This window comes from Arvicola amphibius, chromosome 7, assembly GCF_903992535.2.
Source record: "Arvicola amphibius chromosome 7, mArvAmp1.2, whole genome shotgun sequence".
NCBI classification, from domain to species: domain Eukaryota; kingdom Metazoa; phylum Chordata; class Mammalia; order Rodentia; family Cricetidae; genus Arvicola; species Arvicola amphibius.
The window spans coordinates 72,375,933-72,390,060 of NC_052053.1; the positions used below are offsets into that span (position 1 = coordinate 72,375,933).

General features: G+C 44.5%; 1 protein-coding gene across 4 annotated transcripts in view; it reads left to right on the forward strand.

The window, feature by feature from the left end:
- The window catches only part of Wars1 (tryptophanyl-tRNA synthetase 1), a 30,506-nt gene that overhangs the window by 796 nt on the left and 15,582 nt on the right, over positions 1-14,128 (forward strand). For 2 of the 4 annotated variants that reach the window (XM_038337659.2, XM_038337661.2), the window contains 3 exons: positions 4,554-4,727; positions 11,491-11,704; positions 13,155-13,263. In XM_038337659.2, the coding sequence (XP_038193587.1) occupies positions 4,617-4,727; positions 11,491-11,704; positions 13,155-13,263 (434 nt within the window). In that variant the 5' untranslated portion in view covers positions 4,554-4,616. Of the gene's footprint in view, positions 1-83; positions 174-4,553; positions 4,728-11,490; positions 11,705-13,154; positions 13,264-14,128 lie in introns of those variants that run through there. The other 2 variants (XM_038337662.2, XM_038337663.2) reach the window with 2 other exon arrangements.

Here is a 14,128-nt window from a genome sequence, read left to right on the forward strand (position 1 = left end):
AAGTAAGTGAAACTGAAAGGGTGGGGCAAACAGGAAGGAAAGACAATAGACTCTTCCAAAAACAGAAACCGAAAGAAAACAGAGGGAGAGTATTAAAGACCTCCACCCTGCCTGCTAGTTCTCATCTGCTCCACCGTCCCTTGTGACCAGGGGCCACTGACTCCACAGCCAGGGTATGTATTGCCATCTTAGCTAGGCTTGGAGGTTCTTTTCTGTTCTAATGGGGTTTTGTTTTGTTTTCCGCCTGCCTTATATGAAAGCGCTAAGGACTTGAGAAGGGCCCATGTCAGGATTGGGATGTTGCGTGTGTTTATTTCAGGTGACTCCCTGTTTTTGAGGAGTAGATGCAGTGGGTGCCCAGTGGCCTGTTTGCAGTCAGAGCTTGCCCTTCAGCAACTTCAGAGCTTTTGTCTGATTTGGCCTTCTTCAGGAGTCAGTGTCGGAATACATTGGCAGTTTCATTGTGACAAACCTTTGTAAATTAGGGTCTTTTTCTTTTAAAGTAGTATTCATGGGGCTAGGCATGTATTTCGGGTGTTAGGAGGCTACTTGGCATGTTCCCAGCTCTGGGATCTATCCCTAGTGCCTGGGAAATAACCTTTCATTGACTAGACCATCATCTACCCCCAAGTTTAAGAGTGTAAAAAACTGCTTGCTCTAAAGAGTCTTCTGGGATCGTGTCAATCAGAAGCTATTGTTACCTACTGTTTGCGGCCACAGTCCTAAGCTGTCTAGAAACGTTCATAGGCTATCCCCTTTTACAAGCTGCCCCTAAAATCTTGCTGCCCTCTTCCCCCAGGCTGCAGATTCTGTGGATCCTACCTGTGTGGGTTTTGCAACTATCCAAGTTCTTCTCATTCTGTATGCTTAAACTATACCATGCCCACTTTCTTTAAGAGCCCACAGCATTCATGCAGAACAATGACATCTTTCCAAATGAGCGGTAGATTTAATTCCTAAAAGGGGGAAGTCAGGGTGGAGGAGCCTTTGTGGGTTTCTCATCAAAGGCTTGCTGAGGTTCCTCTGGGTTGAGCAGTTGGACTTTTTACAATCCCGGTACTTATTTTACAGGGGATAATAGATCATTTCCTGATTATAACGCCTTTCCTTTCTTCCATATTGGGTTAGTAGTTAGATAAAAGAGCATATCCTTAAGAGAGACACAACTTCTCATCTGAAGTTGATATGGTAAGCCCTCCAAGCAGTGATCATTAGCCTTTTGGGGTATCTCGACTCCTTTATAAAGTCATTGAACCTGTGTTCAACTTCAGGCTAAAAAGTTAAGCTTGATTCTAAAAGTTAATAAAAATAGAAATAAAGGATGGCAAGAGCTCTTCACACAATACACAGGTGAGTGCATAACTGCGTGAAGTAAGGAAAAGGGTAGCTGTTTCTTTGTCCTAGAGCATTCACTCAAGAAATTGCCTCTTGATCTCTCCCTCACTCTTTCCCGCATCTACTTACATACAAGATTTAAAAGTGACCATGCGAATGCTTGTGGTCAGGGGAGCAGAGATCTTACCTGTTGTTCCCTCCATCAGATTTAGTTTATGTGCCTCTTCCAAGTCAGAATTCTACTATTTAGGTGTTCCCATACAACTTGGAGCCTGAATACAGGTCTAGTTCCCCTAACTGATTACACTGGTGGGAAGAGGCTGGCTGTCCCAGGCTCACCCACTCGTTCTCTTTTTTCTAGGGCTTGAATGGAGTTGTGACTGTGACTGTCTGTAGTCTTTGTAGAGCCCCTCATTTTGTGGAGGAGCAGGCTAAGCAGAGAAAAGTCCAGGGGTAACCAGGACAGGGTAGATTTTACAGTGGTCATAGAAGCCAAACTACAAGCCTAAGACCTGGAGGAGACCCCAGGTGGTCTGCCTGCTCTCCCTGGAACTCAGAGGACAGGACTCAGTGCCAGAACACTAAACTAGTGTTAGTTTCTGACTAACTCAGCCATCAACGAGAACGAACACTGATACCTATGTTTGCTGGTTTTGGAGGATTTGAGGGATGGGTTGCAACAGGGTCTTATTTATATAACCCAGGCTAGTCTAAAATTTACCACAGCTAGAATTGGAGGTATATACTCCCATGCCCAGCTAGAAGCCACTTAACAAAGATGATGTAAAAGAAGAGTCTAGATGAAAAGGTTGAACTTACTGGTTTTGGAGAGTCATTCATAGCAGATACTAGAAATACATGATCATGAAGCTGGTGCACATCCTCACTGTACTGAAGATTCAGTGAACTCAACAGCAGAGGAAGTGATGTAATAAAGGTAGATGTTCCAGGGACATGGGGTGGGAATGGCCCAAGGCTTCAGGAGTTGGGAAAGGCTATGAAAAACTAAGGTTGAGTCTCAAAGATAGCAGAGGCCAAACCAAGGAGGAGGAGACATCCTAGACTGGAAGAGCAGTGGGGACCCAGGGCCTATGACTGGGATGGGCTCTGGATTTGAACCTCAGGCAGATTCTTCTGGCTTCCCTAAGCTAACAGGATGTACAGTTACAGCTTGCTCTTCCAGTACACTGGGAAATTGCAAACGGGATATCGCTTGACCCTTTGTGTCTAGAAGTCATTTTTATTGCATTCATTATTATCTGACCCAGGCAAATATACCCAGAGAAAAGCAGGGTCCGGGAGTTTCTTCTTACTCCCTGGCTTCTACATGCCTCCTCCCTGGGCTACTGGACGTTGCTATCCAAGTCAGTCTCTCACCAAACTTCCCTTAGGAATCAAGTGAGATGATTCTCAATGGTCCTTGCCCCATCATGCTTTGGTATTATGAGTTGATGAACTTGTATGAAGATAACAAGTAGACAAATACAAAATCTTCACTGTAATCTGACTCTGAGAGATGAGTAGGTGGAGGACAGTGACTGAGACCACCCTAGCTTGTCTCAGACATATCCCTTCTGTGGCTGCTTCCTCCAGATGAAATCTTCATCCTGCAGGGAAGCTTGTTGTACCACTGGATGTTGACAGGGTGGTGAAACAACAGTGTTCTAAGAGGGGGTAAAAGTTCCTGCCCTGCAGGTTAAGGGAAGCACAGTAAGCAACTTAATAGCTTCAGGAAATCCCTGACTGGAACCAGATTCCCTAAGTCTCTCCCCTCCCTCAAGCATTCAAGTAAGGACTGCTGAGAGGCTCTGGGAGGAGCTCTGCGGCCTAGAAGAGGCTCTGAGCACTCCAGGTGACTGGTTTCCTTGAGCCATCCCCCATGCTGCACTGGGTTTGTCTTGGTTATATAGCTGTAGTTGAGTCATCCACCCAGAGAAACTCATTGGTTCAGAGTAGGGATGGGGGCACAACACGCACTGGTTCACCACTTTGGAAGTGTCCATACTCAGGTCCCTTCTCAGAGATGAGGAGACATTTGTTTGTGTGTCCTCAATAATGTCACACAGGACACTCCTCAGTAGTCATGAACTTCTGTATTCATGAGCTGCGAGGACAGATCTGTCACAAGATTCTGGTGAGGTTCAGGTGACTTGGTGCATAGAAGAACTTAAACCAGGGTGTCATGACAGTCAGGGTACTTGGAGTTAGTGGTCCAGCCAGCAAAGCCTGTGGCTCCTCTAAGGTTAAGGTGAGTCAGGTAAACTGAGGTGGGCAGATCTCCAGAGCCCTCACTCCCAAGCCCAGGAATAACACGACCAGATGTGTTCCTGCATCGGTTTTTTTCTTTAATTTTTATAAAAGGCCTATCAATAAGTTAAAAGTTCATAGAGTTATCATTTTTTTTTTTTTTTTTTTTTTTTTTTTGGTTTTTCGAGACAGGGTTTCTCTGTGGCTTTGGAGCCTGTCCTGGAACTAGCTCTTGTAGACCAGGCTGGTCTCGACCCGGCTAGAGTTATCATTTTATAGATAAGAAAGTGACTATCTTATCTATAGAAACCCGAAAGGCTCCAGATGGCCCAATCTCCACCCTTTCCAGTGTCAATAAAAGTAATGACTGCTAGCATGATGTCGCAGACACACCTTTCCAGCCTTCAGGAAGGCAGCGGGGATGGCTGGGGTCGGGATCCTTGCTGGTCCAGAGCTCTGGTCCTCTACCTGGACCTCGCTGTGAGAACACAGCAGCAGGTCCACCGAAAGCCCTGTGGAACATTACTTTGTTTATGTCTACAAAGGCCTGCGAGTTTGTACTCAAGGCAGTAAAGATAAAGAACAAACGATACTTTACAATATGTCTTTCTCTCTGGTGAACACAGCATTGGTATTCTGAGCAAACATTACTTCCTTTCCTGGGCATTCAGTGTGAACAGATATCACTATGTGCCAACTTACTGTTTACCAAGGGGGCCCTTCTTTGCTGACCTCAAGTTGGCACGTCCAGTAATGCATTTAGTTCTTAATGTCAGCATTGATGCTTCTTTTCATGAGCCCAAATTTCTCCTTATTTCTTTACATTAATATTCTGTTACCCAGTTTCTGTTACAGTTCAACAGTTTCCACATTTTTCTGGAAGAAAGACTGAGTTCTGGGAAGGAAATACAGCTGCAGTAATCTGTTCATGGCTCTCCACCCTCAATCCCATTTCATTTTTTTCTCCACAGAGTCTTGTCTGAACTGCTGAACACATTTGCTCACTAGCCAGCTGCAGGCCTAGGTCCTAGAAGATGGCAGACATGCCCAGTGGCGAGTCCTGTACCTCTCCACTGGAGCTGTTCAACAGCATAGCAGCTCAAGGGGAGCTCGTGAGGTCCCTCAAAGCTGGAAATGCACCAAAAGTAGGTGATTCGTTGGACTCGCCGATACATGCACCATTGTCTGGTTATAACGTCTGTTAAATTCAGTGGCCTTGTTGTGCCTGTGCTTTAAGACCCTTTGTATTGTAGGGAATTGTTCCCAGATCCTCAAACATCCATGATGCCCAAGACCCTCATATACAGCAGCATAAGATTCATGTATAATCTGTCATATATTTTCATCTTAGTATTGTATGGGTTCTGTGTAAATAGTTGTTATATTCTATGTATTTTTTTTTCTTTCTCTTGCTATACTGTATTTTTTTTGGTTTTTTGAGACAGTTTCTCTGTGTTGCCCTGACTATCCTGGAACTTTCTCTGTAGACCAGGCTGGTCTCAAACTCACAAGATCTGCCTGTCTGTGCCTCCCAAGGGCTAGGATTAAAGACATTTACCACCACCACCGAGCTGCTATACTGTTATCTTTAGACGATCTATTAGTTACATTTTTGTCTGCTACTATGACAAAATGTGGAACAAAGGCAATTTAAGGAAGAGAGCTTGTTTTTGCTCGCAGTTTGCTGTTATAGTTCATCACGGCAGGAAAGTCATCAGGAAAGTGAGACAGCTGCTTACCCTGAAGCACTGTCAGGAAATGGAGGTGAATTTCTATGCTCAGCTCTCTTTCTCCGTGGAACGATGCCGCCTGCATTTAGGGTGTATTTTCCCACCTTAATTAGCCCTTCCTAGAAACTCCTCACAGACATACCCGGAGGTGTTTTTCCTGGCCGCTTCTAGATCCTGTTGGGTTGACAGTGAATAAGGTGACAGAATGAAAATCTGCACACACTCAGTACAGGTGAAGAATTGTTTTGTGCGCTTAGTGTTTCTGTCCTGTGTTAGTTGAACCCAAAGATACAGAACCCACAGACATGGAGATCCCGACACCTCCATGCCTTCCAGCCTGTTCTCCCCAGTTCTACTCATACACAGATAGATGGTTTCAGTTCTTGTACAGGTTTGTACCTCTGCACCTCTAAGCGACTTGCCTACTATTTCCTTCCTTTTTAATTCCAAACTAGGGCTTTGGCTGTGGCTAGAAAAGATTCCTGCTCTCACACATACTTCCCAGTCTCCCGGGATGTATTGAGGTTCTAGTTAGGTCATTATTAGTACAGGCGTTATTACACTACGTAAACACATAGACAGCTGAACCATCATTGCATGAGTACTTCTCCTTTCCTTCCCACCATCTGTTTTCTCTGGAGTTAATGATTGCTTTAATTTCTGTTTGCCTGGCCTTTTCCGTGCTGTTCATAATGCAGTTGGGTGCCACATAATACCATCCAGTCAAAGACACAGGGCTCCAATAGGTTGTAAACATAGTCAACATTCTATTTATGGTGAATTAGTTTTGTATAGTTGTTGCTTTTGTTTCCTGTTTGGGGACTTTGTTTGTTTTTGGACAGTGAGACATGGCACATGCCAAGGAAGCATGCTCCTACCGTCTCAGCTGCTTTTATCATTGCTGTAGCCAAATAGCTGACCCACAACATCCACATCAGAAAGGAAGAGTTATTTATCTCACTGTTTGAGGGTTCAACTTCTCGTGGGGAAGACACTGCAGCAGATGTGCCTGGCAGCTGGTCATGTGATACTACAGTCAGGGAGCAGAGAGAGATGAAGGCTGACTCTCTGCTCACATTATCCTCTTTCTTCTGTCTGAGACCCCAGCCCATGGGATGATACCTGCCTGCATTCTAGATGGGTCTTCTCTCATCTGTTAAACCACTGTGAAAACATCTTCTCAAACACACTCAGAGGTGTCATCTGGTTGATTCCAAATCCAGTCCATGTGATGATGAGGGTTAACCATCACAACCTCAAGACCAGACGTTCAGGCCAGGTTTATGCATTTAATATACACTTTATCCTTAAGCTTTTATGCCTATTTACTAAAGAACAGCAAGATTTGTGCCATATTATCTTGGCAGAAACTCCCTATACTGCATGTTTACTCCAGGTCACATCAAGTAGTGGTCCTGTACCGTCTAGGTTAGTACACTAACAATGTTGATATTTAATGACATATTCCCCCAACTCTATCCCCACCATCAAGCAGTACAGGGCTAGCTTGTCTCTGCCCTGGTTGTTGAATTTAACACACAGCAGCAACTGTATAAAGGTAATTTCTTGGGTATCTTGCAAGACCTCTGCCAAGTTCCCTTTGGATTGGTGGTTCTTCATCTGTTGTTATCGTCCTTCTCTGCTTTACTCTCTTTGGGTAGAATAATTTTCTCATTAAAAGTCCTGCAAAGGAAACAATCTTAAGCTGTGTGTGCCTGAAAATATATTTACCTTCCCTAAGGTTTGATTGATAGCTAAGCTGGGTATGGAGTTCTGAGATGGAACTCCTTTTTTTTTTTCCTTAGAATTCTGTTATTTGTTTCATTTTGTCTGACACACTGTCTCGTGTAGCCCAGCCTGGCCTCAGCCTGCTATAGGCAAGGATAACCTTGAACTTCTCATCTTCCTGCCTCTGCCTCCTGGTTGCTAACAGGGATGGGATGGGAATCACAGCCAGCCGAATGCTTTCACTGTGCCTAAGTCACCGTTGTTTGTCAGTGCCTTTTGTCTGTGCTCAGTGGGCATCAGGACCCTTTTAGTTCCGGTGCTTTGACATTCCTGGGACAGGACCAATGAATGCTCTTTGCAAGCTTTAATTCTCAGACGTCCTATCGTTTCTTTGATCTCTTTGATGCTCAGTCTTTTCTAAGTCAGAAAACTCTCATCTCGTTTTCTTAGTTTTTGCCTGCTACTTTCCATTTCCTTTTTTTTTTTCTTTTTTTGAGACAGGGTTTTTCTGTGTAGCTTTGTAGTCTGGCTGGCCTCCAACTCACAGAGATTGGCCTGCCTTTCTGCCTCCTGCGTGCTGAGATTAAAGGAGTACACCGCCACCACCCTACTTTCCATTTCTTTCTGTTCTTCCCTGGCTATTTCCTCACCTCGGCTCCCTCTGTCTTCCATTTCTCCTTCACGTTAAACTCCCAAGCACCCCTGTAGTCATGTTCCTTAGTTCACTAAGATGCTGGTGGTAGTTTTCCCAGTGTTCCCTGCTCCCTTTAGAATCCCGGTATCCCCATGTGAGTTTCTCCCTCTTCCTTTTATATCACACGCATCTCAGATATGAGCTATCTCTTGCGCATCCATTCAAGGCCTTGAGGACAACTGTCAGTCGGTCACAATGTGAGGAGACATTATCTGTGCACGGCCCTTTTCCTGGATAGCATCAGGCTTGGTTTGGTTAGGGAATCATTGGGCTCAGAGTCTTAATCTCTTTCCTTAGAAACCAGATTCTCTGATCTGCTGTCTGGGGAGTGTGAGTGGCTGCCACACCCTCCCCTAAGTGGGACACAAGTCTCTGTGGTTGTCTCGGACTGTTCCTGGTGCGCTTCACTGCCCACTGCTGTGTACAGCAGTCTCTAATCTACATGCCCTGTCTTCTTCCTATGGAAACCTGGATAGAGTGGGGCCCTGGGCATAAGCTGGACAACTGCTTCCTAAGCAGACCGAGCCCACTGCCCACAGTGCGTGGGTCTCTCTGTAGTCCACAGTGTGACGTGGGGTCGCCACCCGTCCACCAGCAGTTCTCAGCATTTGTTCATCTCGTGTGCTCAGTCACACGAGAAGTGTGTGTCAGTTGCCCCTGAATATTGCACCTTCCGGGTCTTGTTGCGGCCACGCTCCTCCTGTTTTCTTTGTCCCTTGGAATTATGCCTTTTTTAAGGATCTTGATGGCATAGTGTAGATCTCAGGAGCATAGTCGGTCTGTATTTCATGGTCTTTGGTGCCTCCGCTCCTAGATCTCCAGACTTTCTTCTCCTCTGCCCCTCTCCATTCAGCTGTCTTCTCAAACTCCTGTGTTTGTGTCGCCAGACGGTGCCATCACCGCACTTTTAGCCCAGCGGCTTTAGTAGATTGTTGATCCTATGAAAAGTAAATCATTACAGTACAAAAAAAAAGCCGGGTGGTGGTGGCGCACGCCTTTAATCCCAGCACTCGGGAGGCAGAGGCAGGCGGATCTCTGTGAGTTCGAGGCCAGCCTGGTCTACAAGAGCTAGTTCCAGGACAGGCTCCAAAGCTACAGAGAAACCCTGTCTCGAAAAAAATAATGGTATAGAAAGAAAATGATTTCCAAATTTCCAAAAACCTGATTATCTAGAAAAACATTTACTCACTAGGTGGGCTCAATGAATTGGGCTAAATGGTTTGAGGCAAAAACCTAAAATAAATAAAAAACTCAAGTATTGATCATTTCTTCTGTAAACCTACTTTGGAAGGTTAGCAGTGGTATATTCGTCAGTTTTACCTTAAATTTGAATAACACATTTAGTAATGTTTTTAATTATTACTGTTTTTTTTCCTCACCCTCATAGCCTCACTATGTAACCCTGGCCAGTGTGGAACTCAGTCACCTGCCTCTGTCTCCTGAGTGTGGCACCACTAGAACACTGGCTTGTAAGTTGAGTCTCTGTGTTCTGGCCCATACTACACAGAAGAAGGAGGCCAGGAGGGTCTATTTGTCACCATTTTTTCCAGGCTACAGAAGCTCCCTGGCGGTGGATGGGGTTCAGTGTTTCCTCTTTGCAGAGCCTTCTAGTAGCAGGTAGTCAGGCCAGGAGGAGAAACTGTCACCAGTCGTGACTGAAAGATGCCGACTACAGTGCACTTCAGGGCGAGGCAGGTCTGCCCATAGGTAATTCTGCAGATTACACTTGTTAAACATTGGTTTTTATTTCCAGAGCTGAGCCTAGGGCTGCAGAGACATCAAGGCAGCTACCCGGGGAAGGCATGTTCTCACTTCTGTGAGCTATAGACATGGGGTTATTGATTGCATGAGGCAAACTCATTTTGATAACAAATTCCAGATAATTTTGTTTGAAGCACTGACCACTACAGAATCCTGGTCCTCTTTGGCCAGGGTGCTGTGCCCTTTGAGCAGCTTCCTAAATGAGGTTGGGTCATGGTAGTTCTTTGCCAGGAAACCCAGTACATGCTGCATAAATTCTGAGTGAAAATATTTGTGTTGCCCTAGGCAAACAAATTAGACTGTGTAGCCTTTGTGGTCTAATCCAGCTGTGCCAGCGGTGCCAGTTACCAGTCTAGAACTTTGGGGCACAGCAGGATTGGGTCGCCTTAATTAGGCCTGCTCTTTTAAATGGGGTGGCCATTGTGAGCTACTAGAAGAAGGGGATCTTCAATAAGTTTCCAAAGTAAGCAAGGATATAGCTTGCGTTTGCTGTTGCTGCTGCTGTTACCTTATCTTTTATTATTATTATTTTTAAAATAAAGTCTTGTGTACCCAAATTGGCCTCCAACTTTCTATATAGCCAAGAATGGCCTAGAACTTTTGATCCTTATGCCTTCACATCCCAAGTGCTGGGATTGCAGAGATATGTATGTATGTAGACACTAGAAATAGCTTGGTAACTGGCTAGAAGGATGGCTCAGCAATTATGAGCATTTGCTGCTCATAATTCATAATGTGGGTTCTCAGCACCCACATGGTAACTCACAAAGGTAACTCCAGTGCTAGGAGACCCAGTGCCGTCTTCTTACCTCCACAGGCACGTAGGGTATGCATACATACATAGAGGCAAATAATCATACACATCAAATGAAAATAAATCTTAAAAAGAAATAGCTTCATAAGATTGCATCATCTAGGCAGGTGGTGGTGGCACACACCTATCTATCTATCTATCTATCTATCTATCATTCTTTACTTATTTATTTATTATGTCTGCGCACTCCAGAGAATACAAAGCCTCTGGCCTCCCTACACAGTCAAAAATAATTAAAATTAAAATAATTAACCTGGTATTAATAAAGAAAAAAAAGGAGCTTTGTGGTGGTCGCACACACCTTTAATCCCAGCATTTGGAATGCAGAGGCAGGCAGATCTCTATGAGTTCAAGACCAGTCTGGTCTACAGAGCAAGGTCCAGGACAGCAAGAGCTGTTACACAGAGAAATCCTGTCTTCAAAAAAAAAAAAAAAAAAAAAAAAAAAAAAGGAGGAGGAAGAGAAGACGAAGAAGAAAAGAAAGAAAAAGAAAGATTGCATCATCTAGTGGTGTGCCTATTCCTGAGCATCCCTGGAGGCTTATAGTTTCCCATTGCCTTTATTTGCTTTCATGTCTTTGAGTTGCCATCACAACTCCTCTGGCATCTTTGGTTGTATCTGTAAATTTCATCCTAACCAGTGCAAGATGCAGCACTCTGACCTCCATTAAAGGAGTTGTCACACATGTTCTCTGCCATCAGTCTTGTTTAAGGAGCTTTAGCATTGCCGGGCGGGCGGTGGTGGTGCACACCTTTAATCCTAGCACTCAGGTGCAGAGGCAGGCAGAGTTCAAGGCCAGCCTGGTCTACCAGAGCTAGTTTCAGGACAGGCACCAAAGCTACAGAGAAATCCTGTCTCAAAAAAACAAACCAAAAAAGGAGCCTTAGTATATTAGCTGTCATAGACAGTAGTGCACTCCGTATTACTAGCATAATCTGTAGCACTGGAGTATCAAGTAAAGGCAAAATATGGCTGAGCCCGGCTTTTTTCTGTTGAGGACAAATCCCTGGCTCTGACAGTCCTCAGCAGGCCTAGACAGCTTCAGCGGTGCCCACTTGTCCAGGCTGTAGATCTATACAAGGTGACGAGTGAAAGTCCTTGGCACAGTGCCTGACACCTGACTGGTGTTCTGCAGACGTTCGCTTTGTCAGCATGTTGAGCATCCACCTTTTTCTCTTTAGGATGAGATAGATTCTGCAGTAAAGATGCTGCTATCGTTAAAAATGAGCTATAAAACCGCCATGGGTGAGGATTACAAGGCTGACTGCCCCCCAGGGAACTCAACAGCTGGGAGTAAGAGTGATTCAGATGCCTCAAAAGCCAGTGAGGATTTCGTGGACCCATGGACAGTGCGGACAAGCAGTGCAAAAGGCATCGACTATGACAAGCTCATTGGTGAGTCCTCAGCGTCTTCCCTCGCAGCATCCGCACTGCCCAGTGGTGACCACTGTGTCAGGCCCAGTGGTGTTTCTAAATGTGTGTATTTGTACAAGCACTTTTGTACATTTTTAACTTGCACAGTAATTGTATATATTCTTAGCGTAAAATGATTGTCCATACATGCATACCCTGGGTAATGACAAAGTTGGGATATTAAACATGTTTATAACCAACGACATTTTTCTTTCTTTGTGGCAAAGCTTTCACAGTCCTCTCTGGTAGCTGTTATGAAATATGCAATACATTATTGTTGTTGATTGCAGCACCCTGTTGATGGCCACCAGAACTTACTCCTCTAATCTCACATAAGATGAGATGCTGCAGTACTTATCTGTGCATTGCTGATTTGGCTTGTTCTTATAGCTCATCTCTATTGTTGTAAATAACAGAATTCCGTTTCCTTCGTAGCAGTGGGGTTGTGCTCTGGGTGGGTGGGTGGTGTGCGTGTGAATGTCGCTTTTTTTGTCCATTCAGAAACACAAAGGGAGATTCCATCTTGTGAATAGCGCTGCAGTCAACAAAAATTCAGATATGCTTTAAACATAATGATTTCAGTATCTTTGGACATATATGATATTTTTAAATTTCAAATTATTCCTAAGTAAAAAGGTTTGATATCAAAAAACATGCATATCCTAAAACCCTTTGGTTATATATTATAATCCCAAAGGATTTTTTTTTAATTAGATAATAATTAACCAGGCATGGTGGCTCATACTTGTTACCCTGCAGTCAGGAGTGGAGACAAAAGGATCAGAAATTTTAAGTCATCCTCAGCCACATAGTAACTTCAGTAACAGCCTGGGACACATAGATTGTGCCTCAAGAGACCAAAGTTTTAAATTATATGAAATGACATATTTTAGAATTATGATCTAAGCAATCGACCTGGTAGATTTACCTGTCTTGGGATACTTTGGAACTTTAGAAAGCTCTATTGCAGTAGGCATATTTGCTAGTGAGGTCTCACCATCACACCCCTCTTCTAAGGTGCTACCTGCCCACTCGATATCATGTTTACGTCTGTATCAAAGCTACTTCCATGACCTAAAACAGACTCACTGAGGGAAAAGTCTCTTCAGGACCAGCGTGAATCTAGGTCAGCAGTTTGAGAAATGGGAAAGTTGTGGTTCTTGTCGGTGGGTGTAAGCTGCGCCTTGAGGTGTGTGTGCATCAGAACTGACTGTGTTCTGGATATGTTCCCATCACTGTCTAGATCAGGCACAAAATACTGTAGTGTATGGTGTGTCCCTGTTTTGCTGATTGGGGCCTCAGCTGTTTTGATACAAAGGTCTTTTCACTTTGAGGAGAAGGATCACAGCCCAGAGCCTAAAGAGATTTGGGTCATTGGGACAGGTCACTAAGTCTTCTGGCATCTAAGAAAGTCATCTCCTGTTTTTTGCAGTTCAGTTTGGAAGCAGCAAAATTGACAAAGAGCTGATAAACCGAATAGAGAAGGCAACTGGCCAGAGACCACACCGCTTCCTGCGCAGAGGCATCTTCTTCTCCCACAGGTCAGGGCCCTTCCTCTGCTCTGGGTTCATAGAGTTGGGAGGTACTAGGGAGAACTGGTGCTACGGTAAGACACTGTGGAGTCACCCGGTACCTTCCCCTGCAAGTCCTCAGTTGTTCTCTGTAAACTCCCCACTTCACAAGGGGAGGTCAGTTCTTTGCAGGTGAAGTACAGTCAGCCATATTACATTCTGTAAATCATGAAAGCAAGAGAATATCAGGTCCAGCTTTTGTCCTTCCCACACTGTGAGCTGTAGGCTTCCTGAAGTTACCTGTGCTCTTCCACCCACTCATGAATGACATCAAGAGACATTTACAGCGGAACCCATGGTACAGAGTATCCCTGCCATGGGCCATAAATTCCATGCAGATAACATCAAGAATGGGCAAGCTCCAGAAGACTTCTTGCCTCTCCCATCCCACAGATCGCTTTTCCTCTTTGTGGAACCAGTGACCTGGGGCCAGGGTGTTCTGTTCTACTTACACTTGAAGGAACACCCAGGAAAGAACATTTCTATCCTAACATTTCACATCATGTCTACAGAGAGCTCTGGGCCCTGCTCAGCCCACATTCTGGGCAAAATATAATCAGTATTTTTTCTTAATTGAAATTGAATTCTGGGCAGAATATAATCAGTATTTTTCTTAAATGAAATTGAATTCTGGGCCAGTGATATGGGTCAGCGGATAAAGGTGCCCACTGCCAAGCCCAACAACCTGAGTTCCATTCTCAGGATCCATATGGTGGAAGGAGAGACGAACAGGTTTCCACAGAGTATGACATTCACATACACTCCATGGCATGAATACACTCACAGAAAGACACAAATGAATCAATAAAATGTAATATAAAAACAATTGAGGCCA